The following is a 17663-nucleotide window of genomic DNA, read 5'->3' on the forward strand; positions in this document are numbered from 1 at the left end:
CCTTGAGGGAAAGCCATGTGAGGAGTGGCTGAGGGCACTTGGTCTGTTCAGCCTGGAGAAGAGGAGACTGAGGGGAGACCTCACTGCAGTTACAACTTCCTTATGAGGGAAAGAGGAAGGGCAGGCACTGATCTCTTCTCTGTGGTGACCTGACAGAACCCAAGGGAATAGACTGAAGCTGTGATAGCAGAGGTTTAGGTGGGGTATTAGAAAGAGGTTCTTCACACAGAAGAAGAGTGATTGGATGCTGCAACAGGTTCCCCAGGGAAGTAGTGAGAGCACCAAGCCTGACATAGTTCAAGAAGTGTTTGGATGATATAATCAGGCACATGGTGTGACTCTTGGGGATGGTCCTGTGCAGGGCCAGGAGTTTGACTCAATGGTCCTTGTGGGTCCCTTCCAATTCAGCATATTGTGTGATTCTGTAACTGTTCCTCATAGTCCTCTGTTGTCCTCAAGAACAATAATAGCCTTTCAGGGAGTGATTCAGCTGCTCACAGTTACCCAGTGCCATCCCACACAACCAAGTAGGGTTGAAAACATTCAGTTGGGACCAATAAAGAGGACACGTAGAGGATCCCCCGCTTTTCTACAGCAGCAGCTGGAGCACACATGTCAAAGAGCACTAGATGGCTTCACTTAGCATGTAACTGAACTGTCAGTGTCTGTAGTTATTAGACAGACAGCAATTTTGTATCTACTGGCTTTAATCGCCCAGCCCAAACCACAGTAGCTGTTTTAGAGTTGATCTAAACCTCCAGCAAGATTCAGTTTGATTGCAGAGAGAGCTTTTAAGGACAGTACCTAGCAGACTGCAGCCTTTTGTGGCTCACAAATCTCTGAGAGCAATGCCAACATCTTTATGGAGTGCCTCATGGGGCACACACTGTACCTTGTAAAGGTAAAAATCTTGCAGCTCCCACGCTGCTGCTTTTTTGCTGAGGTCTTTCCAAAGCTGAACTTTAATCACTTAGGAAGTGCAAAGTGTAAGTCTAGCATCAACCACTTCACAATAGTTTGTCTTGGCTCTTTACTGCCCTCTTCTCTGAATACCATTTAAAAGCAGTATCTATAACATCAATATTTAACCACTAGGCTTGTTCCTTATCACAAGGATGAGGATTGCTGGGCTAAATCACAGTGCCTAGACAGCTGATAATAATGAAAGCATCTTTCAAGATGAGGCACTTGATTGCTACTCTAAAGCTTACTGGTGAAAGAAATGTGTAATCTATTTTTTTCATTGTATTTGAAATGAAGTCACTTGCTTAAATATTACTCATCTGGATTTATATAGCTCATTTTTAAAACTGGGTTAGCACCTGGCAATCCAGCCTGAGTAAGCATCAGGCTATCCCAGTCAAAGGCCCATTTGATTTCTTGTTCCTCTTTTTGCAATGTGTGACAGACTTCTTTTTTTTCTAACATGATTTCCTCCCCACTTCACAGGAGACAAATCCATGCACTCAAAGCAGCTGCCTGATGGTAGCCCAGGGATGGGAAGCTGGGAAGCAGCCTGGCAGCAGTGTCACCCTTCCCAGTGCAGCTGGACAGCAGGCTGGTCCCTGTGCCAAAGCTGCTCTGCCACATCTTGTCTCCCTCAGGGCAACATGATGCCCCAGGTACAAGAAAACAGAGTGGCAAAGTATGTAACTTTCTGACTGTGATACAAAGATCAAGGTAATTTTCAATATCACCGTCCGCAACATTTTCCTGAACACTGAAAGAGATTTTTCCTGCTATAAAAAACATCCCTCTCCTTTCCCAGCTGTCTTTGTACTTCCTTTCCCAAGTGTTTCACTGTTGGTTTTTCTCTGCCTTTGCCTTAATTTTCTGCAGTGTAGCACAAGTACAAATCATGCTGGCAGAAAAGACACTGAAAAATTCTGCCTGTCCTCTGTCTGACTAAAAGCTGTGTAGAAGACTTTGTGTCTTCTGCACATCTGGAGATGGCACTGATAAAGACAAACAGCCTAATGATGATACCTAATGATTTATTTTTCCTTGGGGGAAGTGCTGAGGATACTAGATATACTTTGCAATGTTGCTCCCAGGGGAGTTTATATAAGCAGGCAGATGAATTAATAGGCAGCCTTATAGGGAGAGACGAATTTGTGAAAATGCATAAGCATTAAGGAGATTTTCTGGAATGCCAAATACCTAGGACCTAGTCCATGTCTCTGCACCAAGTGACTGCATACATCACTGGCAAGGTCTGTCCCACTGCACAGGGACTGCCACTGGGGGACCACCAGCACAGCTATCACTCCCCAGAAATGATCTATGCATCAGGGATCACAGGAACACTGATGTGGAAGGGAGCTGGCAGAGCTGAAGGCACCAATAGCGCGCAGATATGGGGATGCATGGCTGGAAATTAGGAGGAGCTTGGATAAGGATGGGGAGCATTGATTTTTATGAAGAGAAATGGATGAGTATAAGCCTGTATGTGCATTAGTGGGAAAACTGCTCAATTGCCACTGACTCCTGACATCCCTCTGATTTTTGTAACATTTGTAATTGATTTCGCTTGGAGCACCCAGATCTTCAAGCCGCATACCTGGTGTAAAAGGAGTTCATCCAACTCAAAGGTCGGCACAGTGCTAAGTCTCTGTAGGAAAGCATTTCCCAGGGCTAGGGGATTAGGAAACCATTTAAAACTAGAGAATCATATATAATACAGTGATAAGAGGCAACTTGTCTGGCTTTCCTCCAAAAGCTAAGCGCTATTCATTGATCAGAAAACAGATCTCCATCTCTACTGAGAACACTTCTTCCTCCATTTGCTAAGTGGAAAATGACAAACAAGCTAGCTGTGCCCTCTCCCACATCCTTTTTCCTTCTGTCTGTCCAGGCGTCCCCGTCACTTTGCCCTCCTTCAGGGCACCACAACTGTACCAGTGGCTACTTACTCGGCACCGCCAGCAACCTCGGGGGCGGTGGAGGTGGAGGAGGCGGTGGTAACAGTGGAGGTGGCCTGCACTGGCAAATTTCCTGGCAGCTCTCTGTAACTTTCTCTGCTACAGGCTTGGAGCATGACTTCTGGGGCTCACCCTGAGTGATCTGTGAAGAAACAAGTCATTGTGTGAGCAGCAGAGCAGTGACAACTGATTTTCCATTAACGTGTTTCTTAGACTTGAGTACCCGCGTAGCACCTCAGACCAGAAGTGAGAACTGAGCTTATTTTCCTCACTAAGGTGACTACAAGAGTGTCTATTCCCTATGTGGTTCCCATTTTTTATCTTTTATTTTTTTACTTAATACAGTATCTTCAAGACCCCTTTCCCCTCTGTCAAAATTTGGCTGAAATTGGCCAGCTGGTTTTTGAGTTATTATGGGGTAAGGAGAAGGCAGGCAGTGGCAGACAATATGATTGCATAAGCCTTCTTTCCTTAGGAAAGCCATCTAGCAGCATGCATTATTCACAGGGTCATTGCTGCAAGCCAAAGAGAGCTAATAAAAATTACAAGACAGTTAGGGTCAGGATTATGTTCATTTTCCTTATGGAAGAACTGAAAGCCAGAGGACATCTCTCCTCTGCTTTGCCAGCATCACTTTGAAGTTCAGGGAGCATTTCACAGGGTGTTTCACTTCCCACCAAGAGGAGAGGGAATATATATTTTACTCATCTGTAGACCACAGCAATGACACGGTTAAAATGAAAATGCTACATTGTAACCTGTGTAACATTCAACGTTGGCTAATAAAACTGAAGATGAGACACTGCAGAACCCAAGTGTGGGCATCAATTGGCAATGGGCAATGATTTAGCCAGTACTGGTATATGATACATTCAATAGCTTGATCTAGTCATGAAAAGGACCACTTATGAACAGCAAATTTGTCTTATAATCAGTAGTATTTACATAACTAATAATTTAAGGAATATTCATTAAAATTCCTAATATAATGCTACAAAATGGAGTCAGTCCCTAATGAAAAGGAAATTTGCTGAGCATCGCAGAAGCTTCTGAGAGGTATTAACTTCAAAGGTCTCTAAGCCAGCTCTTTCTGAATGACTTAGATGGAAAATACTGGATACAATTTTAAGGAGACAAAGCAAAGCGTAAAAGATTAATAAGCATGTTATCTAACAAGCACTTTGAATGTAAGTATCAGGAGACCGCCTGGGACAGACTTGTGTCTTGCTGAAGCTAAGGACACTTATGCTAGCATTCAACTATTGCCTCATACAGTTTGGTCTCAAGTGGGTTATTGTCCTAATAGTTTTGGCCTAACACCATCCTCTGTAATCAGGGTTTTTCCACAACGTGTCGGTCATTACAAAGAGGATGTCTCATGCCATGCTTTCTGATTTCCCTTAGGCATGCTTCTTCTGCCTCTCTGTCTATCCTCAGGGTCACCCAGGGTTGCCTTCTCCCCGCTTCTCTCTCCCATCCAAGCTTTGCTTCCCTTCCCTGCCAGCTCTGGGCACAGACTGTCTCCACTACCTTTTTAACTCTAGCCCCCAGGCTAGACGCCTCTCCCACTACCCACAGCTGGGCACCAAGGGGGCTGCACTGCCTTTTGGCTGTAGGAAAGCTGTACACAGTCATTTTATATTTCTGGCCAAAAAGAGAGATGTGGCTAATTAAAACAACATCACTGCACAAAGGACATGTTCACATGCGTAGGAGGTTTCTAAATGCAGAAAGACGCATTACTTTGGCCTCAGGGAAATGGAGGTAGGGCTTTGTTGATTAAATATTATAGGGAGGGAGGGAGGAAAGAACAGAAGAGTCTATGTGTAGCTGAGTCGTAAGGACAGCTCAGCACAGCATAAGGCAGAAGGCTCGGTTCTTTAAACACCTTCTCGAAATCTATTACCAAACACAGGGAAAAACAAATGCAGCCCAAGTGCTTTCCAAGTTTCCCCTTCACCATCAGGTAACAGTAAAAGGATGGTTAAAGACCATGTCAGACAGCTTCCAGGAACTTACACAAACTCTCTGAATGCCCTAATGAATCAAAGTGACTCGGCTGCATAATCCCTCATGACTGGTAATAAATTTGTCTGCTAAGCAGGTTTATTTATTTTTAAAGTAAGTGATCCCAGGCAGCAGAATATCCTCCACACTGCCTCAGCTCTTCCAACACTGTTCACACGTGGCATTGGGGTGCCAGGCACATTCCCAAGAAGAGCCTTGTGTGAAGAGTGTCCACTCCGTGCAGTGGCTCTGGCATACCTAGGGTACCTCCTTGTTGAACAGGTGTAACAACATTTACTGTGCTGACAGAAGGAGGAGGGGTAACATCTCTCCACTGGTCCCAACAACTGATTAGGAAGCAACTATTAACTCCTAGCTATAAATACCGTCCCCTAACTAGATCTTTTGTTACTGAATCCTATGAGCTCACTACAGTCTCACATGAGCCAGTGTGACGGGAGAAGATAGACACGGAAGAATAACATTGAACAGACTTGGAGCCAGCTTTGTTTGCAAACCAGAAGCAGCTTTGTGTATGTAAGTCTGAAGACAGCACTGGTATGGCAAAGCTACATTGACTTATTGCTCTAACCTAATATGAACGTGAACCAAAAGCTTGCTCTGTTTTTTTTTTTTTTTTAGAGCTATTGACTGCTTTTAAATCCCTGGAGGACCTCCCTCCCTAGGCTGGTAATAGAGTGTCCTCAGAAACCAGTGGATAATTTTCTCAATTACTTTGCAGACAATATTAACCCTATACAAGATCAGCCACTCCTTGCTCCTGTCTACTTTGAAAACATTGCTTTTTTGGGGAAAAAAAAAAAACTTGCTTTGTCTCTCAATACCTGAGCCTGAACCTTTAGCAAAATTCCCCATGATCATTTTTAAAGAATGGGGAAAGAACTGACATTTAAAAGCAGGGGCTTTATCACCTATTTGTTTCCCTTCTCTTATCACTGAGTAAAATGTCTGGTTGTTAGAAGATACCTACAGGAACACAGATATTACCTTGCCAGGGGTTTCTCTTAGATGGTTAGTTTTCATTAACAAAGATACTGTAAGTTGGCTGAAATCTGGCAGGAAAAGGAAAGACCCAAATAGAGGTTGAGGGCCTCGAAGAGGAGAGAAATAGCCAAGGACTGCTGCAAGAAGATAGAATAGTAACAGTAACATAAAACAGTAGATAACAGTAGCAAAATAGAATTAGGAAAAGAAGAAAGACATTTGGATCATTTTCAAGGAAAAAAAAATCCCCCTGTTGATGTCTATTAGTCTTTTTATGAAAGAAATGAAGGCTATTACTTGTGTCTCCTAAAGGTAAGCAGAACAAATCACTAGAAAATATGCTTTAGAGAACAATCTTGCTCTGGCAGAAGATGATAAAATAATACTCCATGTTTCTTTCTTCCTCTCTGCAATTCAAGGTAAGTTGTCTTTACAGCATGTGGCAGGAGAAAAAAGGCATGTTTAAAGAGCCTAATCTTTCTCTGGCCAGGCCTGCTAATTGAATCTGGCCTCAAACTTTACTGCTTGCTTGTTCTGCTGGACACTTCCATGGTCCCAGAATGGCTTTGGAAGCCCTTTGCATGTTCAGGTGCATCTAGAAAACCAACAGGCAGTCTGTAGCACAGAGGTTGCCTTGGCAAGGGATCACCTCTGGAGATGGACTCTGCAGGGCTTGCTCCCTAGCTGTTACCTCTGCACCTTCCAGCCATTCCTCTGGGTGCTGGGGAAGCCATGAACACATCTTCTTGACCTGTCCTAACCTTGGTTGTTTGTTTGGCATGAGGCTTTCTTAAAACACACTCAGCAGCTGGCCAGTCTAGACATATGTCGCCTGGACTTTAAGCTCATGCATTTTTTTTCTCTGCTCTGAAAATATGTAGAGTTGACTTCATGGATTTTTGCATTTGATGTGAACATGTTTTGCAAAAAGGACAAATGTTTTAAAATATTTATGGAAAAGAAAATCTGATCCACAAATGTCCAGGGAAAAACAAACAGAAAGTGATAACTGGTGGTTTCCTTTTGCAGATTCTGTTGAAGTTTGTGCCTGTGGCATATTTCTTTTTAATCCAAAATTTCCTTTAGAAAGAGTGGTCCTAGTGCTGCTTTGCATAAAGTGGAGGAATAAATCTGCATGTGGACAGAGCTCTTTAGTATTTCATAGAGTCCCATGTGATTGCAGCAGTCCACAAGTATGCTCTATAGAGTGGGATGGGAAAAGAGGATTAATTCACTCCCTGGAGGGTAGCCCTTTTGCGACTTTTTTAATCAGGTAAAAGGAGGAAAGCTTTAAAAGAAAAGTGCAGTTCATTGAAAAGGCACAGGGACTCTAAAAGCCTCCTAATGTGGCAAGAGCAGCTTTGTCTCTTGGAAGCGGTCTACAGAGATGAGATCTCAACACCACTGCATAAATCCCAGGACAGCTCTGTGTAATTCACATCAGAGTTAATCCAGATCCATGTTTATGAAACCAGAAAAAACGTGACCCTGCTATTTATCATGACCCTTACTGCTCTGTTTTTAAAATTACGTCAAAAGCATCAGACAGAATCATCCCAGCCTTCTTGTCGCAGAGCTGGCTACTGGGCTAATGAGAAAAAATTGTGGGCTTTGTTTTGGTTTTGCTTTTAGTAAAATAAATGTTTCTCCTTTGATTACCATCTGACTGATTTTCTTAAGTGTCACAAGGCAGGGCCTAGGGAGGGAATGCAAAGAGGTGGGAGGGAAGGCCATGCCACACATAAGTCATTGCACAGACATACGGGTGAAGAGGGGCTGGGAGAAGAGACGTGAGAAAACATGTTGGCTGCTATAGATGGAGCAGGGGCAGGGGAGCGACATGATGTGACATTACAGAATTAGTCAAGGAGAGTGTGGCTTGTGAGACTTTGAAGATAAACAGTGAGGATTATGACTCAACACGGCGAAGGGAGTCATGGGAGGGGTTCAAAAATGAACAAGTTTCAGTCACAGGAAGGACGGAAGGCTGGCATGCAGGTGAGCACTCCACACCTGCCCTTCCCATTTGTACCTGCTGATGGGAGCCCTACATTAAGCCCAGTTTTGGGGGAACTGGACAAAAGCTTGAGCAGCTTTATTGCTTGCTCTTCAACAGAACAGCAGACAATAGCACAAGTACAGTTGATGAATGGGACAACAAAACTTCCAAATTACAGCAAGGAAAGGCTGGGCTCCTTGGCTTTTTCATTTCTCAGAGCCTGTTTCAATTTTTATAAACATAATTATTTTTGAAAGATTGTCTTAGATCATCTGAGTAGTTTGCCAGAAAGATGTTTATGCAAGGTTTTTTTCTATTTGGTTGACTGACTAATTACAGGAGAGAGGTTGCATGAGGCACCTCTTTTCACCCAAGTGTGCTTCCCTGAAAAATGCAGTTATAGTTTTAACTTAAGCTCAGCTACCTGAATACTTGAGCAGGACAGCACGAAGGTAGCGCAAGCAGGGATTTTTATGACAGAGGAATTGGTTTAAAGGAGGTTGTTTTTGTTGTATTTCTGTTAATTTTAATCATCCGTAAGGAGCACAAATCCTCTTTGTCATTCATGGCAAGAGACAAGATGCTAAAACACATAACATCTCTCTTTAATCTCTTGGGAGTCACTAAGTTTAGATCAGGGAGTAAAAGATGTGGAGTCTCCACTGTGTTTTCTCCAAGAAAGAAGCTGTAATTGGTCAGTTCTTGAACGGCACTTGGCTGGCTCATCAATCACTTCTCTGAAGACATACATGATAAATAAACTTTAAAATATCGAAGTGACGCATTTGAGTTGAGCTTTGCTGCTGTTCTGAGTCTCCAAACTGGACGGGTGCTCTCCCTCACTATATACCAGTTTCTCCCAGTCTCTCTTGATGGTCACCTCACATTACAATCAAGGTCACACAGCACTACCGCGTCCGAGTTGTCAAAAGCTGATTCAGCCCTTAACGCAGAGAATTCTCAATTCACAATCAACACCGAAAACCCACGGCAAGGCATGACCGCCGGGGCTCCGCTCCACCACTGCCTCTTTCCGTGCATCTTGCCACCTACAGCAAAATGCGCTTTCCAACCCTCCGGCCGCCAGCGCGCCGAAGAAAGTCAACTCCATCCTGCTCGGACCGACCGCTCTCGGACCGACTTCGGCGCTCCAGGACTGTCCCCGGCCGCCCGTCGCGCACACCCGCTGTCCCGCACCACGCGGCGAGGGGGGCCCGCGCCCCTGAGAGCAACAGCTCACGACGATCGGGGGCCGCCGGCGCGACCACCGCCCCGCCACGGCCTCCTCCCGCAGTGCTGGGGGTGCCGGAGGGGCTCTGCCCGCGCCCCCGCTCTGCTCCCCCCGCCCCCCGCCGCCCCCCTCGCCCCGCAGCTGCGAGCGGGCTCGGGCGACCCTACCTGGAGTGACCCCCAGAGCGGGTGGAGGGCACAGTGCAGCAGCAGGGAGGGCCAGCAGCAGCGGAGCAGCCCCAGCAGCTGCCGGAGCAGCATCCCTCCTGGGCGGACGGGCGGAGGCGCGGGCTCCGGGCGACCTGGGGAGGGAGCAGAGCGAGCCGGCGGCACAGGCGTTGGCTCGCACCCATGCCCGGAGCGCGACTGTCCCAACTTTAATTCTGGAGGGGAGGGAGGGAAGGCGGGAGGGAAGGAGGGGGGGAGGGAGGCAGGGAGATGGGCGGGTGGGGAGGGGAAAGAGTGGTCGGGAAAACCCAGAGCCCTGCAAGTCCCAGCTCCCTCAGCAGGGAGACGCGCCTCCACCCCCGCCCTGCCCACCTCCCTCTGCGCCCGCCCCGCCGGCTCCCCCTCCACGGGATGCTCCGGCGGTCGCCGCCAGCAGCCTAACCGTGCCGGGGGCTCCCCGGCCGGCGCTCACCGCTGAGCCCGAGGTTCCCTCACACCCAAGGCGGTGAGCGGGCGGCGGAAAAAGTTTGGAGCCGGGCGCAGGGGAAAAGGGGCAGGGTCGGGGCCGGAGCCTGAGGGCAGAGGCGAGGGGAGCGGCGCGGCCGCGCAGCCCAGGGATTGCATTTCCCCCCTGCCCGCCGGCGCCGCCGCCGCTGCTGCAGTGATTTTTCAAGCCCATCGAGGCAGTCCCTTCCGCGCACGGCTCCCCTCGTCTTTCCCTCCCCGCCCGGGCTCCTCCCGGCGGCGGCTGCCCTGCGCTCAGCCCTGGCGGGGGCGGCCCCCGGGAAGCTCGGGCACCTCCAGCAGCCGGGAAGCGCCGCACCCGCCCCCCGCGCCCAACCCGCAGCCGAGAGCGGGACCGAGCCAAGGGGGAAGCGCGGGATCCACCGGCACCCCCCGTCCTGGAGGAGCTTCATCCAGAATTGCGGCTAGGTGGTGTTGGGGTTGGTGGTTGTTGGTGTTCCCCCCTTCGCTCACGAGTGCTACAAGGGCTTGTCCTGTGACAGACGGGAGCTGAGGCTGGGTCAGGCCCGTGTCTCTTGGATGCAATAGGAAGGCTCTTCATGGCATTTGTGTTTCTATGTTCTGAGAAAGCGCGCGGAAATGTGTAACGGTGCTCGCTCTCGGGGAACTGGATAGACCACCCTCCTCCACCCCCCATCCCCTCCAATTTTAAGGCACCGCAGGCCGGCTTCCCCACAAGAAGGAAACAGTAGAAAATCAAGGATGAAGGTGTTTTTGCTTTCATTGAAGCAGTAAATGAGCAAAGCAACTGCTCTGTGAATGGTAGCCATTGCTGGAAGTTGGGCTTTATGGGTATCAGGATGACCATAAACATCTGTTGTTGGGTCAGTGGCACAGGGGTCCTGTTTTCAATTTTTCAAATTCAGTAAGCACACGGATTTGAACAAAATATTGGACACAGGGTTTATATTTCATATCCAGAGATGAATAGGTTTGAGGATACTGAATTTAGTTTTTCTTTGTACTTCTTGCACCCACTGAGTCAAGTTTAATAATCAGTTTCATAAAAATCTGCTCAGAGAAGCAGGAATGGAAATACATTAAATTCTCAGCTGATAGACAGCTAAAACTTTCTTTTCATACCACTGTTGTACCACCATCTCTGCTCATTTCAGCCCCAACAGGTGTTGCTTTAAATGTCAGGACTGTAAGGCCCAGCAGCATCTTACAAATGAGAACAGCATACTGGAATGTAATGGTGTTACACCTGAGTTGAGGTAGACTCATTGAACCTAGACATTTATTGTAAATCCCTGCCTTGTGGTTTTTTAAGGGCAGAATACAGAGAGGTAGAGAGAGACATTGTGACCTTGGGTAGTATAGTCAGTATTTGTACAGCAAATATATTTTCTGTAATGATGCTGAAAAGATGGCGTCCTTTTCTGTAAGCCTACTGTGTAATACACGGGGCTTAGTATATTGTGCTCATTCAATTATAGTTTTAGTGAGCTGGAGTCACAAGAGACAGCAAAGCTTTTCAGGCTTTCTGGTGATTTCCTGAAGGTATTTCAGCACTTGGTCACAGTACAGAACATAATAAATTGCACCATCTGTATACATAGTTCTTGGTTCTTGACAGAATGAGAGATAAGGCTTTAGGCATTGTACGCCAAAAAAATACAACACGGATTTATTTTCTTTCAGTATTTACAATGCCTTAATGTCTGAAGAACTGTGGATTTGCCTGCCATTAGCAATTGTCCAAGTAGCTATTTGTCCGTCTCAAAGCACTGTTTCTGTAGTTCAAAGACAACCCAGAGAACTGAGTAGACAGAGCCAAACTCAGCTCAGTCGCATGGAAGCAAGTGCAATCAGGGATATTGTTCTGACACAAAAAAGAGCAGAGTTTGGCCCAGGTAATCAGCATCCTTTCTGTTTCACTCTGGTAATTGACAGTTCCCTTGGGAAAATGATTGGTCTGCAGATATATTAAATCCATCCTTTAGACCCAGTCATGTGGTCCACACATAGGCATATTACCCATTAGTCTGAATGGCTAAAGAAAGGGCTGAATATGTGCCCTGTTCTTGTCCACATGACACCAGTGCTTTTAATTAATTACATTGGCTTCTCCTCTGTAGTTTCTATGGAGAGAAAATAGAGCCCAGGAATTTTTCCCACTTATAAGGAAGAGAAATGATGTAATGCTTGCAAGACTGTAGGCCCTGAATCAATGACAGGCTTGAAATATGTTTTGCTTAATAACGCGTTAAGTATTATGTAGCACCAGGACTGGTGTGCTGAAGAACAGGATGATTTGTCTGTAGCAGTCACACTACTGAAGTGTTGAGCAGGATAATGGCTAGGGCTACCATCCCTGAACCAGAACCAGGATTTCCTGGGCTGTAGTGCCACTACCAGCCACAACTTCCCTGCCACCTTGGGCATATTTTCAAAATTACCTACACCAGGTTCCCTGGCTGTCAAAAACAGCATGACCAGATCTAGCTACCTGAAATTTGTATTGTGTTTGGTGGGAAAAGCAGTAACAGGGTCCTGTCCTCCAGAATGTGTTTAGTACATAACAGAAATCACGACCTATGTCAGTTCCTTTGCTGGTGTGATCAGCAAAGGTCCATGCTCCAGCTTAGTGCTCTGGAGATGAAAAGTGAGTTATAAGTAAGTGTAACAGCTCAAAATAATAACTTCAGCTATTTTAAAAAGGGGTTTTTAAAGACTGCACAGATAGCATCATTCAAGCAGTTTTTTGGAAGCTTTAAGTCAAGTATTAACACTCAGTGGAATGAAGACCATTACTCTTTCCCATGTGTCTTTGATTTGATTACCAAAGGAGTATTATATATTTTTTACTTTGTGGGTTTTTTTCAAAGCAATTGCTGATAATTGAAAAAGTCGTTATTAACACTCCAGTGCATCAGCTACTCAGGAAGTATTAGTAAGTACTGCAGCACAGATTACCTGTACAAACAAATATTACTGTACTCCTTTAATTTAAGTAGCCATAATGGTTATAATAGAGACTATTTATTTTTTTGATATTGATGGAATTTACAACATGAATTCAAGTGTTCAGAGGGCATAGGAATAGGTTCCCTTCGAGGCTGACTTGTCAAAACTTCATTAAAATCAACAGATATTCCCCAGTCTGACTTAAGGCAAGCTTTGTCCCTATGTCTTCTGAAACATCAGAGTGAGGTTTTAGCTGGAGCCAGTAGCACAGGAAGTGAAGGCGACCTCTTCTCAGGCTCTGTGGTCAGTGAGGGCTAGAAAGAATCCACTTAAGCTTTTTTTGCTAATGACATTTCTGGATGTGAGTCAATGAAGTGAAGAAGAGTGTCTGACCTGGTGAAATGCTAGCCAAAACATAAACAGAAAATATTTCAGCACTGAATTTTCAAAGCCTTCTGAGCCTGAAAGCATGGTCTGTCTCAGATTAATTTTTGGGTTTCAGTCTAGAAAACCATCAGCAAGCAGGTAAATGTACAGCATCACTTTGGCTTGCACTGAAAATATTTTTGCTGCTATTTCTAAAAGATATTTTTATTGCTCCATATATCTAAAACAGCGCTTTCAACATGTGGAAGGCAAACTTATTGGTTTTGGATTGAAAGTCTATGCCAGGAATCCACACCTTATTGAGAAGTTTTTAGAAGATCAGAAATCAGTAAAGGTCACAGTTTCCAAAACAGTGGAGGAATTTGCATTTCTCCAAACACCATCATCAGTTCCCATCTTCTTGATGATCCCAATTATTTGATAAAACTGAGGACCATGCAAGGAATAGATTTCATTTTTGGAAGATATGATCATTTAAGATCATTCCCAACTTTGAGCATATTTAGAATATATTGTTATAACAACTGGTTCTTTGATTTTCATTATATTCAAGGATTGGAAATGAGTTTTAAGTTTCATTAGTGTCCTAATTTCAGTAAGTGCTCTTCAAGTTTTCTCTCACATAAATATGGGCTATTGCACTGCATCTGGAAAACAAAAGCAGGGTATCTCCTTTTCCTTGCTATGGATCAGGAATGCCATAATGAAAATCGATGGCTCCATGTCAGTTTAGGTGAGGAGTAAATAGGACCAATGTTGGAGAGCTGCATCATGTAATCTTTAGCGTGCACTCCATCACCTGAAATTACAGGACATGGCAGATTTGTATTCACGGCCAAAAAAGCTGTGGCTATACATCATGTAAGCGTGTTCTTATCTTTTCAGTTTTCTAGTTCTAAGATGCTTCATTCAGTGATAAATAGGCCTCCTGCTTACTCAGTTTCAGTAGTTTGTCACATTTCATTCTCCAGAGCAAATGGATTTGCTCAGCAGTATCCCTACTCTTTGTTTATAAATATAAAGATAAAATGTGTGGGATTAGTTATTAAGGTGTCCAGAAAAGTCCTAGATGTGAGGAAGAGCTTGTATGAACCAAGTATGTCTGTTTTTTTCAGCTTTATCAATTGTTAACACATTACTTCTTATATATATTACATTCTTAGTCCCCTATGGCTATTATAATGAAGGCCCTACATTCTGAGTGAACTACAGGTTGCAGGAATCACTTAGGTGCTATATCACTTTCCATTCATTATATACTGCTGTTTAGGTCTCATCTGTCTTTACAGAAGATTAAATACTTGTTATTTCAATGTGTATGAGACAGTATGAAAACACTGCCTTCACATTTACTCTTGGACTCTGTTTGGCTCCCTTGCAGATTCAATGTAAAAGGAAGGGCTGGTTACACAATTCCAAGAGGAATTCCTCATCTGCTTTATAAGGGAAATCCAGTACAAATATCTAATAGCTGTGGTCTGTAGCTGATCCACTGGAAAATGACTGGTCAGGTGATAAAAGTTCAGCAAACCCTAGTAAGCCCTGAAAAGATGCCTTGTTGTTTATTCCATACTACTACTGAGGATGTGTTTCTGTACTATCTTTGAGATTCTTGTGGGTGAAGAACGTTATAAGACCAGAACCATGATTGCCAAGACTATTCTGGAAACAGACAGACAGCAAGGACGGGGCTGACTAAATGTACAAGCATCTAAGTAGTTCCAGATGAAAGCCAAGAATGGATGGAGAATCACTGCTTCTAAAACAAAACTATCAGTATAGCTGCTGCTTGGTTTTTGGGGGGTGTTTGTTTTTGTTTTTGTTTTTGTTTTTGTTGCTTTGTGTTTTTGTTGTTTTTTTTTGTTGGGTTTTTATTTGTTCGTTTTTTAAAGTCCCCTTCAAGGAGAAACCACTTGTCAGTTTAGTGAATCCCAAGCATCAAAATATTCCCCAAAACTACAAGTCCAGCAGCTTCTGTGCCTAGTAAAAGCATGATTGAATTGGGTAGTAAAACTACTGTGTGCAGGTCTGTATATTTGACAATGTTTCATTAAAAAATGCTTGAAAGATGGTCCATTTCACATAACATTGCTTTCTCTTTCTTTCCCCTCTCTCTTACTTCTTAACTCTGTTTTTAATTGACATGATTGCCAATCTGAAAAATTACTAACTAGATTTTAGAAAGCTATGGGTCTGCAGATCTCAGGTATGGGTTGTCCAACCTCTCTTCATGGCTGCGAGCACACAGACCATCAGGGTTCATATCTGGGTTCCAAACTGTGGGGATGCTAAGAGGAAATCATGAAGGTGTTATTAATTGTTATAGAAAATACTGGTAGAAACACGCCCTAAGTAATTTTTGTTTTTCTTCACCCATAAGTTATACAACAGTGGATTTTGGTAAAGAGCTGTTCTACTGTTTCTTTACCAACTTATTTGACAAATGTGACATCCACTGTGGTGAGGTGGATGAGATAATCTATGCCACTGACAAATAAGTGACATTTTTTAATGGTAGGAGAAGACATACGAGGTTGTGCCAATGTTCAACACAGAATTTTGGTGAATATTTTATATCAGCTGAGGTTAAGAGTTAAGAGACAGACTCTGAGCAGGTTGGATTGTAATGGGCCAATCTGTCTCATAACAAGAGCTATTGATTGATTATAAATCACAGCTGGTGGGGGAGTATCACAAAGGTACCAGCGGCAGCACAGCTTGCCACTGTGATCTGCTGCGGTCGTGTAGCACTGGCATTAAAGGGGAGAGTTTCTTTCCAGCATCTGGATGCTTAGAACCAAACACTGCTCTGGGACAAACACTGACAGCTCTCACTGACATTACTGGTAGCAGTTCCCAACAAGTCTTTTTGGTCCATAATACAGGCTTTTGTCTTATATATTGATTCAAATCTGTCCAGCACATTTGTACTCTCCTGACAACGTATTGCATCTCTGTTTGCAGCTGGGAAGGAAGATCCAGCAGTTTGTCAGTGCTTTCTATACTTTTACAGGGCGTTAAATCAATCTCTCTAAGTCTTTTGCGTCATCTGTGTCTGAAGTCACCCTGAGGCACACCAGTCCAATTGGCCACTACTGTCATGTGTTACAACCTGTGTGGTCTGTAATGTCTGAAGAAAGAGAAGATGCCTAAATTGCTTTTTGAAATGCAGAAGATGCACTGTGATCTGCCTGCTGATCACAGGTGGTAGGTTATCTTAATGCTTGATAAGATACTGCTAGAATCTTGTTATATTAGGCCAGTAGGTAGGAGAGTGGTTCTTCGTGGCTCAGACTGGCTGTCAAAGAGCCACACACACAGAGTCTGCCTGACAGACCACGTCTCCTTCCTTGTACAGAAGACAGCCAAACACACAGGTCTTTCAGAACCAAAAACTGCACTAATCTTTGCTTGGCCATTGAAGAACAGACGAATGCTGTTACCAGAGTTAAAATATCTGTATTATAATTTTTTTTTAAACATTGAGGTACTATGGATTCCTATTGTCCCCTCTATGTATTTTCTAGGGTCAGAAGGCATTTTTCTGGCAGCAAGGCCCACTGCAGAAGTAGGCCTTGAGGCATATACAGTGCAAAGAATTTCCTCAGCTAGACATAAAGGAAAGGCAACAATTCTAAGAAAAAAGGTGTAAGTTCTGAAATTATCTCCTATTAATAAAATCTCAGTTATTATCTTTTATGTTTTTGGCAACATTCAAACCCTTGATATGTTCTTTTTCCTTCTTCATCTTTACAAATACAGGTTCTACCAAATACTAGGTAAAAGAAGAAAGTTCTCTTCAGGGCCTGGCAGTCCATAGTTCCTCCAGCTGAAGCACTTACACCTTGGAGAACTCTTTATCTTGCAGTTTGCTTTGTTTCATGAAACAGAGAGAGATCTCAGGAGGTTCCAGGAAGACAGTGATTAAGGTTTCCATCTTCATGTCCTGTAACATCAGTGCCCACACTCTGTTCCACACAGACTGAGGTGTGCTCTCTCTTCCTTTAAAATGCCACCATCCTGCTCAGCCTACATGAAAAGGGATGAAGGAACGTGGTGCGAAATTCCCATGCTGTCTTTGTTGTGATGAGTGATGAGCCACATCATGTTTTTGCTGGCACTAAGAATTCTTGGCTAGTGAGTAAATTTTTGGGGTATTTTTGTGTATGCAACATATTTGCTTGCTGCTTACCTGTGGTATAATCAGAGAGAAGAAGGAAGCTAGATATATTTTTAAGTACTATATCACTGGATATTTTAAAGGGTATTAGGAATTCATCTGCAAGGATCAACAGAGGCTAAATCAGTTTGAGAACTAGAGGATGGATCAGATCCATCTTTGTCAGTCCTTTCTGTTTTCCAGACCACCAAGTATTAGCCTGTGCCATATTTTCACAATGGTTTTCATTTCAAAGTGGACTAAGTTTTGAATGATGCTGCTTTCACTTTTTCCATTTTTCTTTGCTTGCTAGTTCTGCTTGTCTATGTAGGACATGGAGAAAGAGCCTGTT

At 44.2% G+C, this 17663-nt stretch overlaps 1 protein-coding gene across 3 annotated transcripts in view; it reads right to left on the reverse strand.

Annotated features, from left to right (window-relative positions):
• Positions 1–10044, reverse strand: part of PRIMA1 (proline rich membrane anchor 1) — a 53775-nt gene extending 43731 nt beyond the window's left edge. Inside the window, exons 1-3 of one of the 3 annotated variants that reach the window (XM_027890295.1) lie at positions 9803–10044; positions 9331–9464; positions 2913–3063 (exon numbers count right to left, since the gene is read on the reverse strand). In XM_027890295.1, coding sequence (XP_027746096.1) covers positions 2913–3063; positions 9331–9423 — 244 coding nt within the window. In that variant the 5' untranslated portion in view covers positions 9424–9464; positions 9803–10044. Of the gene's footprint in view, positions 1–2912; positions 3064–9330; positions 9584–9802 lie in introns of those variants that run through there. The other 2 variants (XM_027890294.1, XM_027890296.1) reach the window with 2 other exon arrangements.
• Between the last annotated feature and the right edge of the window lie 7619 nt (positions 10045–17663).

Source organism: Empidonax traillii, unplaced genomic scaffold (assembly GCF_003031625.1).
Source record: "Empidonax traillii isolate 1590-97213 ecotype Southwest subspecies unplaced genomic scaffold, ASM303162v1 scaffold283:size781446, whole genome shotgun sequence".
NCBI lineage: Eukaryota > Metazoa > Chordata > Aves > Passeriformes > Tyrannidae > Empidonax > Empidonax traillii.